The sequence below is a fragment of the Helicoverpa zea genome, chromosome 21, assembly GCF_022581195.2.
Source record: "Helicoverpa zea isolate HzStark_Cry1AcR chromosome 21, ilHelZeax1.1, whole genome shotgun sequence".
Classification (NCBI taxonomy): domain Eukaryota; kingdom Metazoa; phylum Arthropoda; class Insecta; order Lepidoptera; family Noctuidae; genus Helicoverpa; species Helicoverpa zea.
In genome coordinates, this window is record NC_061472.1 from 3,280,816 (window position 1) to 3,297,712 (window position 16,897).

Below are 16,897 nucleotides of genomic sequence, written 5' to 3' on the forward strand. Positions count from 1 at the left end.
AACAGTTGCTAAAGTTTTTGTAGTAAGGCCATTAAGGTTTATTTTTTATGTTTTAGTAAATAATTGTTTCTTAAAAATATAATTATCTGTTGTTGTATGTGTTCTTATTATCAAATAAAGCAATTTTCTTTTCAAGGCAACTTTAAGTTATTTTCATACGAGGATCAGCGTAGAAAGTAGTACTTAAATTATTTTTATTACAAACCTAGCAAACGAAAAAGTTCCTCATTTTATACCCCTTTAGTAGTTTTAAGTTTAACTGGCAATAATATTAGAAAATTAACGTCCTTCGTATAATGTTACCAATTAATATGCATATTTTATTAATAGATAGTAAATATGTAATAGTTTAATGAGGCCGTTCAGGTTATAGGGTAATAAATTTTGTTAATAATTAGGAAAGCTATAAACAGCGAATGCCTATTAGCTTTTAAAATCCACGCGTTGTAAAGAAAAATCTTTACTAAGAACATGATTCTGCACTATGAAAATACTTCAACAGACTACTTCAAACCTAAAATACGGTTTAACAAGTGATAAAGAAAGTACCCTGAAAACGGTTGTAGCGCGTTAATATATAGGCCAAAATTAAAAAGAAAATTATGGCCTACATAGCAATCTAGACACGATTTTATATCTTGAAGAAACTCGCATACAGTTTTCTTCAAATAAATTCACACCTCTAAACCTAGCCGGAGAAAGGAGTCAAAACACAAGTGGTAACAGTTATTTGAAAAAAAAAAGCTCTAGGTATTTGATTAAAAAAAATATATTAATAATCAAATCGCATTAACGATATTGCGAAACCTTAGAGTAAAACAAAAACTACATCAATTTAAAGTGTAACCTTCTCCTTAACAGCATCCCATGAATCACGGTGCGCTCCGAAGCCTCTATGAATAAATGTCGTAACCCTTAGCTCGCTGCCATTACTACAATTCACCCGCCTGATATTATCTAAATACGGAATAACTATATTATTATATTATGAAGGATTTGTTTATAATATTTTGTGTAAAACTTTTATTAATTTGAAATTTTGACAGATAAATAAAGTAAGTGTAAGACAAGTACACCATAATCTGTTGATTTAGTTTTAACGATTCGTTAAAACATTTTGCGTAATTATTATAATTATCATAGGCATAACCTTAAAATTACTTATTTTAGATAAAATATCAACCAAAAATAAATATAAGAGGTTTTTTACAGAAGTTCTTATCTTTAGAAAACTACTTATGGATACTTAATGAGTAACTATATTTTCAATACCTTACCAAAATTGATACTTAAATATCATAAGGATAAGTAAGTATAATCCACACTGTCGCATAGTCTTTTGTTCTCAGCAATAAGTCTAGTTTTTTCTGCCCCATTATTTTTAACGGCAGCATACAGCCAAGTAGTCGTAATTAACATTTATGTAGGTATCAGTAATGAACACGAATAGATTACAACTATTTGCGCCTAGAGCACGTTGTTTGTCACTAAAAATTATACACAGTCAAGTATATGTCATTTACTTAGCTTCAAGTTATAAATTAGTAATTACAGAAGTTAAAAATTATATGAAAGTACGTCATGTAAATATGTACATAAAAGGAATTCTGCCATAAATTAGAATTTAAAAAAAAAGTTACACACATGTTGCCACAAATAAAAAAAAGCTCAAATAAGACAGTGAATATGTTTTAAAGTAATAGATTCCTATTTTTAGAATAATCACCGGAAGCTATTACGAATCTTTTTTTTTAGGTGTTAAAGATGTTACTAAATATTATGTGGGCGTACTATGCAATGTATTTGCTCGTCCAATTATTAATAGTCACATTGTTTTCTCAATCAGTATGAAAGAAAATAAATTATAGATGTATAGTACAACTGTTTAATGCAAACGTTTATTAATCATCAGGCGCTTTAATTAACGGTAATCTTCTTTTAATTTTTGTTTCTTGTCCATTTACAAGTTATATGATCTTGAGATACGTATGTAGTTTTAAATACATCAAACATTAAACAATATAATTCGTTAATAAAAAAAATACTACATATCGAAAAAGACCTACCAAGCTTGATCGAAGCTAACCATTCACCAAAGAATTTATAAATAATCGGGTCATAAACTCAATACTGTTTCCACCCGTGGTCGGTGAAATTCGGTCGAAAACTCGGGAAAATAAATAGATATCGTACCTTTACATACAGTACTGCGTTTAAGTCCCGATTATGAAAATGAATTTTTTTTTTTTTTTTTTTTTTTTTTTTTTTTTTTTTTTTCAATCAAAATTTATTTATTTATGTTTTGTACACAATATCTTAATTAGGTCTTACATTTTAATTATTCTAGGTAAATAACATTTCTGTGCCTGTATAGAAATTAATCTGTACCACAGGCGTCACGGTCACTTTCAGTTACTTTATGCTATGATTCTACCTTAAAAATATTTATTTTATATACTTCTATATATCTAACACACAATTTATACATAGTCATACGTTTTATTTATACTTAATTTGAGAATACATTAAAACTTAACATTATTACTACGTACTACCCAATTATACCTAAGTATGTCTATTTGATCACAGTCAGCAAGTCCTCGGTTTCGTCGTAATTCAGTGTTTGTAAATACTGTGACGTCCGCAGTTTTGCTCTGTCATAATTCAGGTCGTATATAGGTACTACTTTATTTATTTTATTATACAAATATGGACCTAAAAATGCGAAGAATCGGTTTGTAAACACAAACTTTGATGTAGAGTGAGAAATACAGACAATATCTTTCCGTCTCTTAGTGTTAGTAAGGTTCGCGTCATATGTAAGCGCAGTCCATTACCACCCCAGGAAGTGATGCAGTATTGGATTATAGATTGACACAAAGCCTTATATAACTGAATAATTAGTTTTTGATCTGCAATATAGCGCAACTTCTTAAAGACAAACATCAGCTTGCGAATTCTAGATGTTAAAGCAGCAATCCTTCGCGATATGGTACTGATGTTCAGCTTTTGCTCAGAGTTCAACTTACCCTCCGCAGCAATTTGACACACGTCATTGAGGGCCTTTTCAATGGCAGACATCCAACCTTTGATGTCACTGGTAGTGAGTGCTTCTACACGCTCATCGGCGGCATGGTCCTGCGGCTGCGGAGTGCTGGGAGGGCTGCGACTCGTTTTTGAACTCCGATTGAAAGGGCTATTTTCCATGTTAGCCATAGTTGTCTGCGTTTACAACATAATGTATACGAATTTATTAAAAGTAAGTCACTATTGCGCAATCTAGGTCAATAAAATAATTATTTATATATAAAATAAATATTGCAAGAGAGGCACGTCTGCTCGCTGCAACTGACAATATCGACCATTAATAAATATGTTTCACTTTACTTATTTGTCACCAATTAATAAATATGAGAACAAATCGAAAAAGTTTAAAAACCTCCACCAAAGAATTTTTCCTAAAACGTACGAAAAAAATCTTCGAAACTTATCAAGCCCCATATAACTGAAATAGGCAACAATTTAAGGCAACTAGTTAAATGTAACGGAATAAGTTATCGCTATGCAAATTCGGCAGTTAACTTGGCACTGATTAAAACTGCACGTCATAACTGTAATGGAGCGGTATTTGACGGTCCGTTACACTTTAGTTAGCTTTTCTTTTGAGTTATGGTGTAATCGGACGTTTTAGGATATGATATTACTGTATAACTATGTTTTATGTAAGATATTTTGTTTTTTCAAGAGGTATTTTCTGTTATTTTGGTTATTGTGACAGAAATAAAAAATCGAGTTATCTATGTATTTTCTATCGAATTCAACCTATTATATGCACCCTAAGTGAAAGAGAAAAGGCTGATATTAACCTACCAGCAAAAAAATAATATTATCTAAGTAGATAAATAATTTAATGTATTTTTTTTTACCAAACTTGATTAAATTCTACCATATTTAGAAGCTAAAATAGATTTCTAAAAATAAAATAAACAGTACCAAATGATAGGCTCATTTGAAACAGGGTGCAAAGCGAGGGGTGAAGATGAAGCATAGAGGAAATGAACAGGAAAACGAAATGTACTACAACTGATAATAAGCTTTTACATATTCAGATTAGGAGAAATATTTTGTCTTATTTTGTTTATTTTTCAGATAATTTGGTAATATCTTATAGGAAAAATATGTTAGCTACTGTTTAGTAAATATGTTTTTTTTTTTATGATGAAGCGAAAAAAATAAATAAAAAAATATGTTATAATGTGTAGGTACGTGATATAAAAATACGATTTTCGAGTTCATAATAAAATTATCTTAATTTTACAGATTTTTTTTCTTATTTTTTTACCAAAATTATAAACGCAAAAAAAGAAAATAATAAAGAACAATACCTAGCTGAAACTATTATTCCTACCTAATTTTTCGTAACTAAAACTTTAATTTTAAAACAAAAGACTTCGTAACACACGTAGTTGACAAATAAGTGCAATAAAACAAGTCGGTATTGGCTGTGCCTCAGTTTATCTGCTGCGACGTGTAACATATTGTAGCGAGCTGCTATTTAACTGTAATGTTTTAGGAAAAATATTTGCAACTCTTTAGTAAAACAGAAAAAAAAAACTTAAAAAGAAAAACAATAAACAATAAGATTTCCAGTTTTATAATTAAATTACTTTTATTAATAATTTAAAAAAAAAATAAGTTATTTTTTCCCAATTTTTATTAAAAAAATAGAAAAAAAAAACTTTCTGACTCAAATTATTTTTAATTCAAAATATTACCTACAAAGTTTTGCCTACATTTTTCGTGTCCTTTAAAACAAAAGCTTTACTAACATCGGCAAATGACAAATAAGTGCAATAAAACAAGTCGGTATTGGCTGCGCCTCAGTTTATCTGCCACGACGTGTAACATATTGTGGAGTGCTGCTATCGCTAGCGGGGGCTGCACGGTGTGAAAAATGTGGAGACACGTTTATTTTTAAGTTTGAAACATAATATTTTTGTATTAAAATCGCCAAATCCTTAAATTGCAGGAAAATTGCAGTTTTTGAGCTCATTGCCAACAGACAGGCATAAGTGACTTTCAAAACTATACTTTTAAAAAGACGTGATAGTTACACTACTTATAACTTAAGAACGGCTGAACTGTTTAAGCTGCAAATTAGATGGGAAGTATCTAAGCTTACTTTACATGGGAAAATACATTAGACAATTTTTGTCACCATCCGGCTACGGGCAGCAGTTATCCCGGGACGTGGATGAAACCGCGGGCAGAAGCTAGTATCTTTTAAAAATTCTAGAAATACCCTATCCATCTACATATTTTTCTCAATAATAAAAACTTACTGAAACAACCCAATTCCAAAACTCCAGAAACCATACAATTCTCGACTGAAAACTTCCCTACCCGATAAGACTAACCCCTCAATAAATAATTTGGCAGTATTAGCATATGTCGATTTATCTCGCGGGTTGGCTAGAATTATTATTTATAGCCAGGCCGACCCCTCGCACTATATACGTTCTACTAAATCCGAGACTGCGAGATTTCTCATAGAGTAAGAAAATTGGGTAGATCGAGCCGGGATTAATTTTTTGTGTGGTTATTAGTTTATCAGTGGTTTATATACCTACATATATCAAATAAGAAAAATATGTAGCTAATTCATTGTAGACAAATGAGCAACTGTCTCATCGAAATCGTTATAAAAAAAAACTGCAAATGTAGATTAGGAATGCGTCACATACAATTCTGTACTAGATATAAAGCCGGGATTTTTTTACAGTTGTCAAGACAATAATTAAGTTATTGAAATAAAAAATAACTGAAAATAACAATAAAAGAAGCGAGCCTCAAACCCTTCATGAGTAATTCTTTCATTTCATGCATACCTATTTGGCGAAAGTGGGAGTTTTTTTTTAATCGACTTCCCTAAAAGGAGGAGGTTCTCAATTCGTCGGGATATTTTAAAATTTAAAATTCGACCTTTATTTCTGAAAGTTAAATGTTAGGAAAACAGACGTCAAAGAGTTGTCGCATCTGTGTATAACTCGGCTATTCGCTATTCTATGTCCCGGTACTGTTAAGGATTTCCTGTAGCCCGTCTTAGCGCAGCCGGGGACTCGCTTTGATTATCCAAGTTTGATGTCTTGACTACAATTTCTAGTTTGTATTAGCATTTTCCAATTTGTGTATTTGAATAACAAACGGGAACATACTTATTTAAATTTTAAAGCAGTTTCTAGTACAGGTTTCGTGTAGGTTTTCGTTACTTTTGCAACCATAGGTAGATATCTATATTTCACGAGTAGGTACCTATTTGTCTAGGTACAGGTATCCAGGTAAAAAAAACTTCAGGCATAATATCAGACCGAAAAAGAAGGTCCAAAAATATAGCTTAAAACTTAACTACATCAAGCCTTATTAATAAAATTAATTTTCCCAACAAGCAACACTGAAGGTGTAAATAAAGGGGCCCATTCACGCCAAGACAAAGTGACTGCGATTACCGCTGACGTGCGACACGACAGCTACAACCAACCTATTAATAAGCCGTATCAACGATGAAGTTAATTAAAATCAAACATTTCGTTTATCAACCCTTGGAGGGGAAGTTTTATTTTGCATGATGAATGCCATTTAGTAAATGGTTGTCGCTGATTGTTGCATGTTCTGTTTAATCGTGTGAATATGATTTGAATGAAGTTATTAATCAAATTGGTAAGAATGCGTAGGGTTTGTCAAGTCTGCTTTAAGCAATCCTGTTTAGCTAAAGAGGTGAATTTTTAATGCTTATATTTTTTTGGGTTTAGGCGAAACTTTCAAGAACACATAAATTTCCAATAAGATGAGATTTGAATAAAATTTCAGTTACTCTTATCATGTAAATTCTTATTATTTACGATTGATGAAACATCACAAGCAACGATGATATGGACAGTTCTATAGTTGATTTTTTTTCTGGATTCTACATTATAATCACATATCCCTCATTGACCAACGCATAAACCTTACTAACAATAGAAACGAGACATCTTTTATCAATAACCCGTCCAAAAAAAGCCCAAAAGAAAAAAAACGCCAGTAAGTAGCATCTTTTAACACGTTCAAGGGTTAGAACCTCTTAACAAAGCAAAAAATAAAGAATCGAACAAACAGAACGACTTCCATTTATTAGTGAGGGTAGGAGACACTTAATCAAAGTATCACAATACACAGACAGACAGGGCTATGAATATTTATAAGTAAATTAGGCGCGGTGACGACAAGACGCGCGATTGGAGGCGGTGCGATTTGTTTTAGCGTGTATAGGAAGCTTTAGATCTGGTTTTTGTGACGTATTGTTTGAGAACAATAGGATTTTTTTAAGATTAATTTGTGTGAAATTAGACTGTGGTTAAATGATTTGAGTGAATGAAAAGATTTTGAGATGAAACCTGATAAAATCTAAAGCTTCGACTAAAGTAGGTACACAAAGTTGCTAAGTATGCAAAGAGTTACATACTTACATTACTTACATAAAATGAAACCAAGAACTTTATTTTATCTCTACTTCTTGCATAGTCGTAGGGGTCGCTCAAAATAATCTAAACATCCAATTAAAAAACATAAACCACATCTAAATTAATTAACCACAAAAGTAAACACGAGAATCCAATCAGTACCTAAAGCTTCAAAGCAAACAAAGCAATTCAAAAATCTCAACAAACCAATCCATTTGAAAACCGCCACAAAAACAAATAGAAATATGAATTGTCCGAGTGTCCAAATCCCGGTTTAATATGACGTTGGTCATCTGATCCCGGATCACTCTGCTAATCCTTCTACTAATAGCCTAGGGTTACCCTAACTCAGTTTAGAAAAACCTCTAAAAGCTACAGAATTTTGAACCTCACATCTTCGGCACAAAGTTCAAATTTCAATGACAGAAACGTACGGACATTCTGTCCAGTCGAACAAGATGTTGGCAAATAAAATTCAGTCTTGTTGTCCAAGCAATAAAGTTTGAATTATAGTGTAGGCCAAGTTGTTTAGCGAAACAATTTTTAGGGCGCGAAAGTCCTTTCGTTGAAATGTGAAAGCATTCCTGTGTAAGATTATGATATTAGGGAATGTGATGTAAGCAGTGGTGTTGGAGACATTATATTTTATAGTTTTGGACGATTTATTAAAAAAATCCCCCTTGGAAACCACCCCTAGTTGGGAGATACTTTATTGAGCTCAGTACTCTCAGCTAATGGTCTGAGTTATGAACTATACACATACGTATAGTGGTATACCACTCAAGAAAGAAGTGAAAAAAATAATGCCAAAATATGATATACTAGCCGTTTTCCCGCGGTTTCACCCGCGTCCCGTGGTAGCTACTGCCCGTACCGGGATAAAATATAGCCTATGTTACTCGTGGATAATGTAGCTTTCGAATGGTGAAAGAGTTTTAAAAACGGTCCAGTAGTTTTTGAGCCTATTCATTACAACCAAACAAACAAAGTTTTCCTCTTTATAATATTAGTATAGAAATAGAGGAAAATCGACACATATTTTTATATTAGGTGCAAAAAACTTTAGTAAGTAAGAACCCGATTACTGGTCTCATACGAATACTGGAAAATCTTATAAGGGTTAACTCGCAAACAAAAATGTGGAAGTCAAAGTATGACATGAATGTTCAGTAGACACCTTTTTGCGATTGAGTAAAAATAAAATTCTTATGCATATTACTGAGTGTAAGACGCACATCTCATTATCCGTATGCAGATACACAAATCATAAACCAATTACAGAATACCTAACCACAATTACAAGGCCCATTAATTCAACACCAGAATACGCAAAAATACCTATTGCCTTAAACATATACAACCAGAATTCCTTCCTCCGCTTCCATTGAGCAAGTGAACCGACATCCTCTTATTAAGACCAAATAAATTACTTCTTCCACCTAATTGGACCCTTAAAGCATTTTTTTTTGTCCAAAGAATTTATGCAAAACACTCGGCGTGGACAAATTAAAAGTGCTGAAGAAAAAAAAGTATAAATTAATGCACCCAGCCAGCATCTGTTTTAATTATGTCAGGGGGGAAAGAATTGGGTGGATGTGATTGTTTTTGGAAATGAATTTGTGTATTAATTAGATGGATTAGAAAATAGCAAGTAGAGTAATACGATTTTCCAAATAAAGTTTAGCTTCTTAGGTTTAGCATGTAATCTTAAGCACGCCTTTTACGCTATTTAGGATTTAATTAAACACCTTAAACTATGCTAAGCGTTGTTAATGTTTAATTTAGCAATTTCTCACTCTTCAGAAAATGAAAAGTTGAGAGAAATAGTATTCTTCTATAAGAACTTTAAGGATGACATAACAGCTACAGAAACTGTCATTAGGAACAAAGTAATCAAAAAGGTTAAGAAAAAAAATAGCTTCATTCAATAAAAGTACGATTTTTTACCAAAACAGTGGAAGGAAGCGAACTAATACCAACAAAAGGAAGATCCCCACTAACCTAACGTCGGGGGCGTCTTAAAATTAAAAGTGAACAGGAGTGGGGTCAAACGGCTTTGTAATCGCCGCCATAAATCTTAACTTTCACTAATTGCTAGCACGTATCCATAATATGGTAATTTCTGAATTTATTTGTATTGATAACAATGTTAATATTGTGTTAGAAGTCCCGACAAATACTTACTGAGCCGGGATTTAGAAACAATATCGAAGAATAAATCTATACTAATATTATAAAGCTGAAGAGTTCGTTTGTTTGTTTGTTTGAACGCGCTAATCTCGGGAACTACTGGTCCGATTTGAACAATTCTTTCGGTGTTAGATAGCCCATTTATCGAGGAAGGCTCGGCTACTTTTTATCCGGGTTCGTGCAGAGGTTCCCACGGGATGCGGGTGAAACCGCTGGCAGAAGCTAGTAATTTTATAAGTATGAAAAACGATTATGTATGTATTTTGAATAGGCAAAAGTAAGAAGCATCTGTTTCAAGACACATAATTTATTAGTTAGTTAATTATTGTTTAACGCCAAAAACAGATGTAGGTAAGTAAATGACAAGTGCCTAGAATGCCTAGGAAAGTTTATTACTGAAAAAAATACTATGGCAATTTTTTCTAGGAACACATTTAAGGGTAGCTTACATTATAAATAAGAAATTTGACATTTCAACCTATTAACTCCCTTTAAAATCAAATCAAATCTAACCTAACCCGACGATCTTCAAAAGAGTTTTGTCACTAACCCAAACAAGTGGTCACATTCATCACGCTAAAACAAAATGGCGTCGATCAGTCACGCAAAGGAAACATTCAAATAATATTTGGCCCGAAGCCTTTCAAAGATATTCGAAGAAATGAAAGTGAAAAATACATTCTGGATGACAAAAGAACGGTCTTTTCGTATGCTAATGTACGTGGATGGGGACCGCTGGTATTTTTCAAAACCTTTTCAAAGATATTTTGATTTTAAAATGGGATTTCTGTTGGCTAGTAAGCGTTTTATTTTGGGATGAAGTCACTTCTTATTGTATTGATAAAGCATTCTTTGTGGATTGAACTTTGGAGAATATCTTAAGTCAGTTTTTATTTAGAGGTACAAAAATCTACGACACTTTAATCTAGCGCCTCGTTATGTACTTGATTGGATATCAAAAAAAATTATTTCTTAAAAAAAAAACATTCTGTGCCAAGCCGAAATTAATATTATAGTAAGAGAAGGATGATGATCATTAAAATATTTAAATGATGGCTTGTTAGGTTACTCAAATAAATCATGCCTGATTTGTCAACTATCCAAAACTTAATTACTACTTAGTTAAATCTTAATGAGTGAGAATTAAAGCAAATATTAGCTTCAGAAACTGTCGAAATATGTCAACTCTATATAACCAAAAATCAAGCAAAACCAGCTACAAGATTGTAATAAATATAAAAGTTATCCATCTTAGCGAGGCGAGAAATATAATATCCATCCATCTCTTTCGCTCACATCACCAGCTCCATACGTCTTCTCCCTTACTCTTAAGAACACGTGACTAGAATACTAGTAGCAGGAAGTTTTCCTCAGTTTATAGCAATTTCCCATGAAAAATCACCTGAAGAGGTACCGCCGGCGGCCAAATTAGTTTCCTAGCTGAGTCAGGATATGAAATTGTTGTTTAAGTTTTTGAGAAGTAGGATTTTTGTATTGAAAAGATAATATGTGTGAAATGGAAGTAGGAAATGGGACAAAAGTAATTAATATAGTTATGTAATTCTTTACTATTATTTTCAGCCAGGTCTTATATTTTCATTTTCTATTTTCCGTTTCTAAATGCAGTGGCGTGTTCCAACTAAATTGGCTAGTAATCTTTTAGGGCCATGCAATGTCGATTGCCCCAAAAAGAACAAAAACTCTATATAATAGGAAACCTCTGTTAAACATAGGCCTCCCACATTGAAGCAGGTCCATTATCTGTAGGTCATTCATCCATTATCGGTAGAGCTATATACACAGTCTTGTTTTGGCAATTCCGAGAACTAAATGCTTTCTTAACACTCTTAATTAAACAATACAAATCTATATTTACCAAAGCCTAGTTATAATTTAACCCAAGGCCAACAAACCCTCATAACAACGGTATGCAAATACAAATTGATTAAAACAATAACAATAAACCAGTGAAATCGAATAAGGCATCGATTCTCGAGATGTATCGATACGATTCGATCTCCGTAACGATTATTGTTCCTTACTAGGTAAGCCGTAATTAGTCGATACTATTGTCTGAGCCGATTTATCGGTTGTCGGCGCAACGATTTATAAATTGTTGTTTTAATTGACGATAGAATTAATGATGGATTTTATGAGGGGATTTTGTTATCTAATGTTGGAATACATAAATTAATATAGACATCCAAACGCAGAAAAAACAATTAAAATTGTTGACAACGCTGAAAAAAACATCTTAATTTGTCATCAAAAATTCTACTTCACTTACCAAAACAAATGTGAATAGGACACTCGCACGAAGGGTTCCATACCAATACCTATTTTTAAAATGGCGTGAAACAAGTACAGCCTGGTGACAGACAGACAACGAAGTAGTCTTAGTATTATGTATAGGGTCGAAACATTCTCCCCCTTACTTATAAAATCTCTAATCACCTTCTAAGCAACATTTTAACTAATCACTACTTAAAGTCTTAAGTAGTGATTAAATGTTAGTTAAGACATGCTTAATGCAACGTTTATAAGTAAGAATTTTCTTAAACAGCCCTTAAGTATTACTTATATTTAATTTACGTTTATAAGTAAGGGGGTCTGTCTACAATGGCTAAATAAGTTATTTTTGTTTATACAATCACACATAACATTTTAGTATCATGTACTTAATTCCTATGTATATTATTCTAAGATTTATCATCCCACAGCCATAAAACGAAGCAAAATATTTATCCGCAACATTTAATAAGGAGCAACCAATAAGGCGGATGTGGGACAAAAATATGGCTATCAAAGTGTTCCCAGCGCACATCGTTAATAAGCCGATGCTTTATCATTTATTATTATAATTATCCTGTTGTGTATGAAATGAAACATACAGCTATACACAGACTACGCTATTATAGTCTGTATATTTAGATGAAAATTGTTATCTCGATATTTAGCCTCCGAATTCAGTTGCCAAACATTGTCGTGTAACTTTTCTAAGTTATATTTACTTTCTATGTTTATCTCGGCCATCAATAACTTAGTAAAAGTGAAGGAAAACATCTCGAGAAAATCTGGTCGCTTTTCCTTCTCTGCATGAGAAGAGGCTTGTACCGTGCAGTGAGCCAGTAGAAAGGCTGATGACGTTTCCAAATAGGATTCATCCACAGTCCTCTACTTCTCCAAATCAACTAATCAGACCTACATTCATAAAACCAGTCTTCTCACTTACAGAATCTAAATAAACAAACCGGCCCGTGTCCGGTAACGGACGCCGGACACACGCAGCGTAGCCGTACCGATCTAATTTGTCCGGGATTAGTCCGAGTGCCGCTTTTTCATTATTTCACAGAGTGTCTTAAGCCAAGGCTTAGACGTGGTATGAATGCTAAGCAATGTCGGCGTCTGCTAAAGATTTTTTGTTTTTTGACTTTGTAAGAACTTTTTGTATATAGTGTACCTATTTAAAGTAATGGTTGTAATTGCATTGTTTCAGAACCTGATACTGTCAACAAGAGAGAAAAACAATCGTTTACTAGTTTCTAGACATATGTAGTACTAGTTGATAGACTTTTTCATCGCATACCTACTATTTTAAAAGGAGTCACAGACTCAGTAGATCAACATTCTTCAATCTTTTACTAAAATCAGGACACACACACAAAAAAAACTAAATCCTTCCAAATCAATCACCATTACATAATTTTCTGTCATCAAAATACAAAACACTTCATCGTTTTTCTCCCATTAAAATAGATTACGCCTCAATGTCGGTTAGTGGCCAACTGTCCATATTATTGGTATCAATGACCAAATGTGTTCGCTTGTCTTACCGTAGCGAAGACCGCGCGCCATGTCAAAATTACACGTTCGCTCGCGTAATTGTGATTGGATTTTGTGTCTTTTTTACCATTTTTTAGAGTTCCTCAGTTATGTAGTAGTGTTGGGAAATTATTTATAGCTCTATCGAGTGTAATGGAGACTTGTGTAGGTGGACGGTAGTGCAGGTACGACGGGTAAGGTTTAAAAGACGTAAATAGTATTTTGTCAGTGATATTATATTGCAAGGGTGTAATGACTAAAAATAAAAAAATAATGTAAAAAACGTACCTAGTTTATATCGATGGGGGCATGTCGTTTAAACTCATATTTCGTTGTCATTCAAAATCAAAAGCAATCAAAAGATTACATAGCAAATTGTTCATATCGAGACGGAACAAATGCACAAAATTAAAACCTACAGAACCAAGAACGTTTAAACCAACTCGATCCAGCCGATCAATATTTACCTGACTTTTTTCACATCTAAACCCTTTGTTTCGTTCGTGAGAACACTCGATACCGAAATTACCATTTTTAGATATTGGATTATCGACAACCGCACTGGATTTGAGGTTATTTTAAAAACTCCATCGGCGGAATCGATTTGGTATCGAATAACATGGTTAGGGCGGTGTTATGCGATGAAAAAATCGATGTTATTTAGGCGGGTTTTAGATAATTTTGCGAACTTACCGGCTGTTGACTGATGCTGCGTTTGAGACGCCATCTACTGATGGTTTTCTGAAAAAAAGATAAATTCGTGTTAGAAGTTTGTTAATGAGATTTATTACAGGTAAGAAAATACATTGAAGATGTGATTTGACCGAACAATGACTTCGGTTGTCTCCGATATCAATGACTCAGCAGATTAGATACAACTTTATCATAGTAAAGCTGGAAAAAATATTACATGTGAATTACCTCAGACAAATAACAAGGTACGGAAGAATAGTTGTGACCACAAAAAAATGGGATAAAGATAGAAGGATAATAATGTCACTTCATAAACAATCTTTTTAATCCAGATATTATACTTACATCCAATACGGATCTGTGAGGCTGGAACTACCTCCATAATGAGGTCTCAAATGATAAGGGCTGACATAATTAACCATTGGTACTGCATACATTTTTACTTTTATCACTTTTCCAAGACTAGAGTTTTTACGTCAATATTCTTTTAAGACGTTTGTGTTTTGTTTTCAGCCATGATGGAGCTGTTGGAATTAGAACTGTATGTCAGTACAGTCAGGTTCATAATTGCATGTAATTTGAAGTATGGTGATATTGTGTCTAGCATATCGACTGCAAGCAAGCAATACCTCCTATCTGACATTTTTGTTTCAAAATGTTTAAACTAGGCAATTAGCGTGAAGATATCCAGTTATGTTTTTTTTTTATATTCGATGAATGTGCCTACATTTACCTACCTATTTAATATTCAATTGGAGAATCTTTGTGATAAGTTTACAGTGATGCAACACCAACTATGTATAATGACAACTCCACATTTTGTCTGGTAAGAGAGATTACAAAACTGCTTATGTAAATAGGCATAATAGTCGACAAATTCAACTCGGAATGGACTCTTTGATGACAAAAACCACCACATTCCTGGTCTTTTGAAAAAGCCGAAACCGTCACTAAATACACTCTAGTTGACAGAAAGCCGACGGGTCCCGAAGTTAACCGAATCGAATCGGACAATAGTTCCACTTAGCGGCCACAGATGTCGTTAGTGCCCGCTGCGCTCGCGCCGCTCGCATGCGGAGATTAGAAATTAGTATTCTAAACAGTTACGTTTGAAAAAAGTTGTTGCTGGTTTTTTTGCGAATGATTTTTATACTTTTTTTTAATAAAATAATCTGATGAAACTATTTTCAAGATAATTTTTATTTTTTTTCTCTGTGAGTGTTTTTTCAAGTATTTTAGTCATGCAAAGAGTATGGATACATGTTATTTATTAAAGCAGAGCAAACCCATAATTTTGAAAAATAAAAACAAAATTGCTGTTACTAACCAAAACTTTCACCCAAAAAAAAACATAAAAAATATAATGTTTTCAGACATGACTAATTTAAATCATCATGTGACATACTCTAACTACCTCTAGGTAAGTACCTAACAGTACCAATTATTCCGTTACAGTCGGTACAAACTTCAAAGTACTTTAAATCCAAGGGGGGTAAGCAGAGATTGGTGAAAAAACCTCTCACAAGTAGCAACCGAATGTTTTTTGTTATACCTATTTAACTTGATTATTTACGCAACGATTTTGAGGTTTGACTGTGTATTGTGTAGGTATGGGGATTTAAGAGTTTTGATACTTGATGGTGTTCTTAAGGCAATCTGAGTTTGATATAAATACAATTATTTTGATATACAAAATGTAGCCTCATATTATGTAAATACTTATTAAGCAAGTATGTACCTACCGTACACTCGCCATTTGACACGATTTTTAAATTCTTCAAACTTCAAATATTTATTGCGATCATGAGTGTTACAGAGGTGTTATAGAATGTAGAGGTACATACATGATACCCTGTTAGGGCGCAGCAATACAATTTCAAATCAAATCAGTAATATTCTGTAAATAAAGACGAAATTATAAGTGAAAATACTGTAAGTCTCAATATTAACTAAGTTATTACTCATTTTAGTTAAATATTTAAGTCAGAATAACGCTGTATAGTATTTCCCACTAAAAGTATTCAGTAAAAGGTTGCAATTGCCTAGCCTTAATTCGAACAAAATAATAAATTACGATTTCGATAATAACTCATCAACGATCAAAACTGCTCGAACCACAAACAAATTGATCAATCACACCCGATCACAAACCGATGCCGGTAATCGGATCGATTTACTTTTACACGATTCGATTCCTACTTGCTTCTCGATTGTTTCCGAATCGCGGCGAGATCAAACGATGATTCATTCGTCATGGAAACCGTAGGGCGGAATTAAAAACTTTTTTTAATTCGAGCTTATTTTCAAATAATTCCAATATGAAAAAAAATGTTTACCACTGAATTTGAATTAAGTAGTAATGATTTACTTCAATGATTCATAAAACTTAAACTTTGTTGCTGCCCTTGAAACTTAGATGAAGTAAACTTCATCTCAATTTCCACTCAAAAGAAAAAATGCATATGTCATTATTGTTTAACATAGGTATATTTTTTTTTTATTTCATAACCTCTTTAGCAGTCTATTATAATCCCACTTTAAAATTAACAGTCAATTAGTACTGAAAAACCTCTAATTTTGTTAAAACACATTACATACAAGGATATTCCCAAAAATTATTTACTCATTCAACAAGTCAATACAAATGTCTTCATTATCGTAATGTCGAACTGACTGAAACAAAAACCAATGAG

The 16,897-nt window shown here is 32.9% G+C and overlaps 1 protein-coding gene across 1 annotated transcript in view; it reads right to left on the minus strand.

Moving 5' to 3' along the window:
- Nucleotides 1–16,897, minus strand: part of LOC124640742 (protein trachealess) — a 175,524-nt gene that overhangs the window by 99,502 nt on the left and 59,125 nt on the right. The window contains exon 4 of the mRNA XM_047178652.1: nucleotides 14,205–14,252. Within this exon, the coding sequence (XP_047034608.1) occupies nucleotides 14,205–14,252 (48 nt within the window). The remainder of the gene's footprint in view (nucleotides 1–14,204; nucleotides 14,253–16,897) is intronic.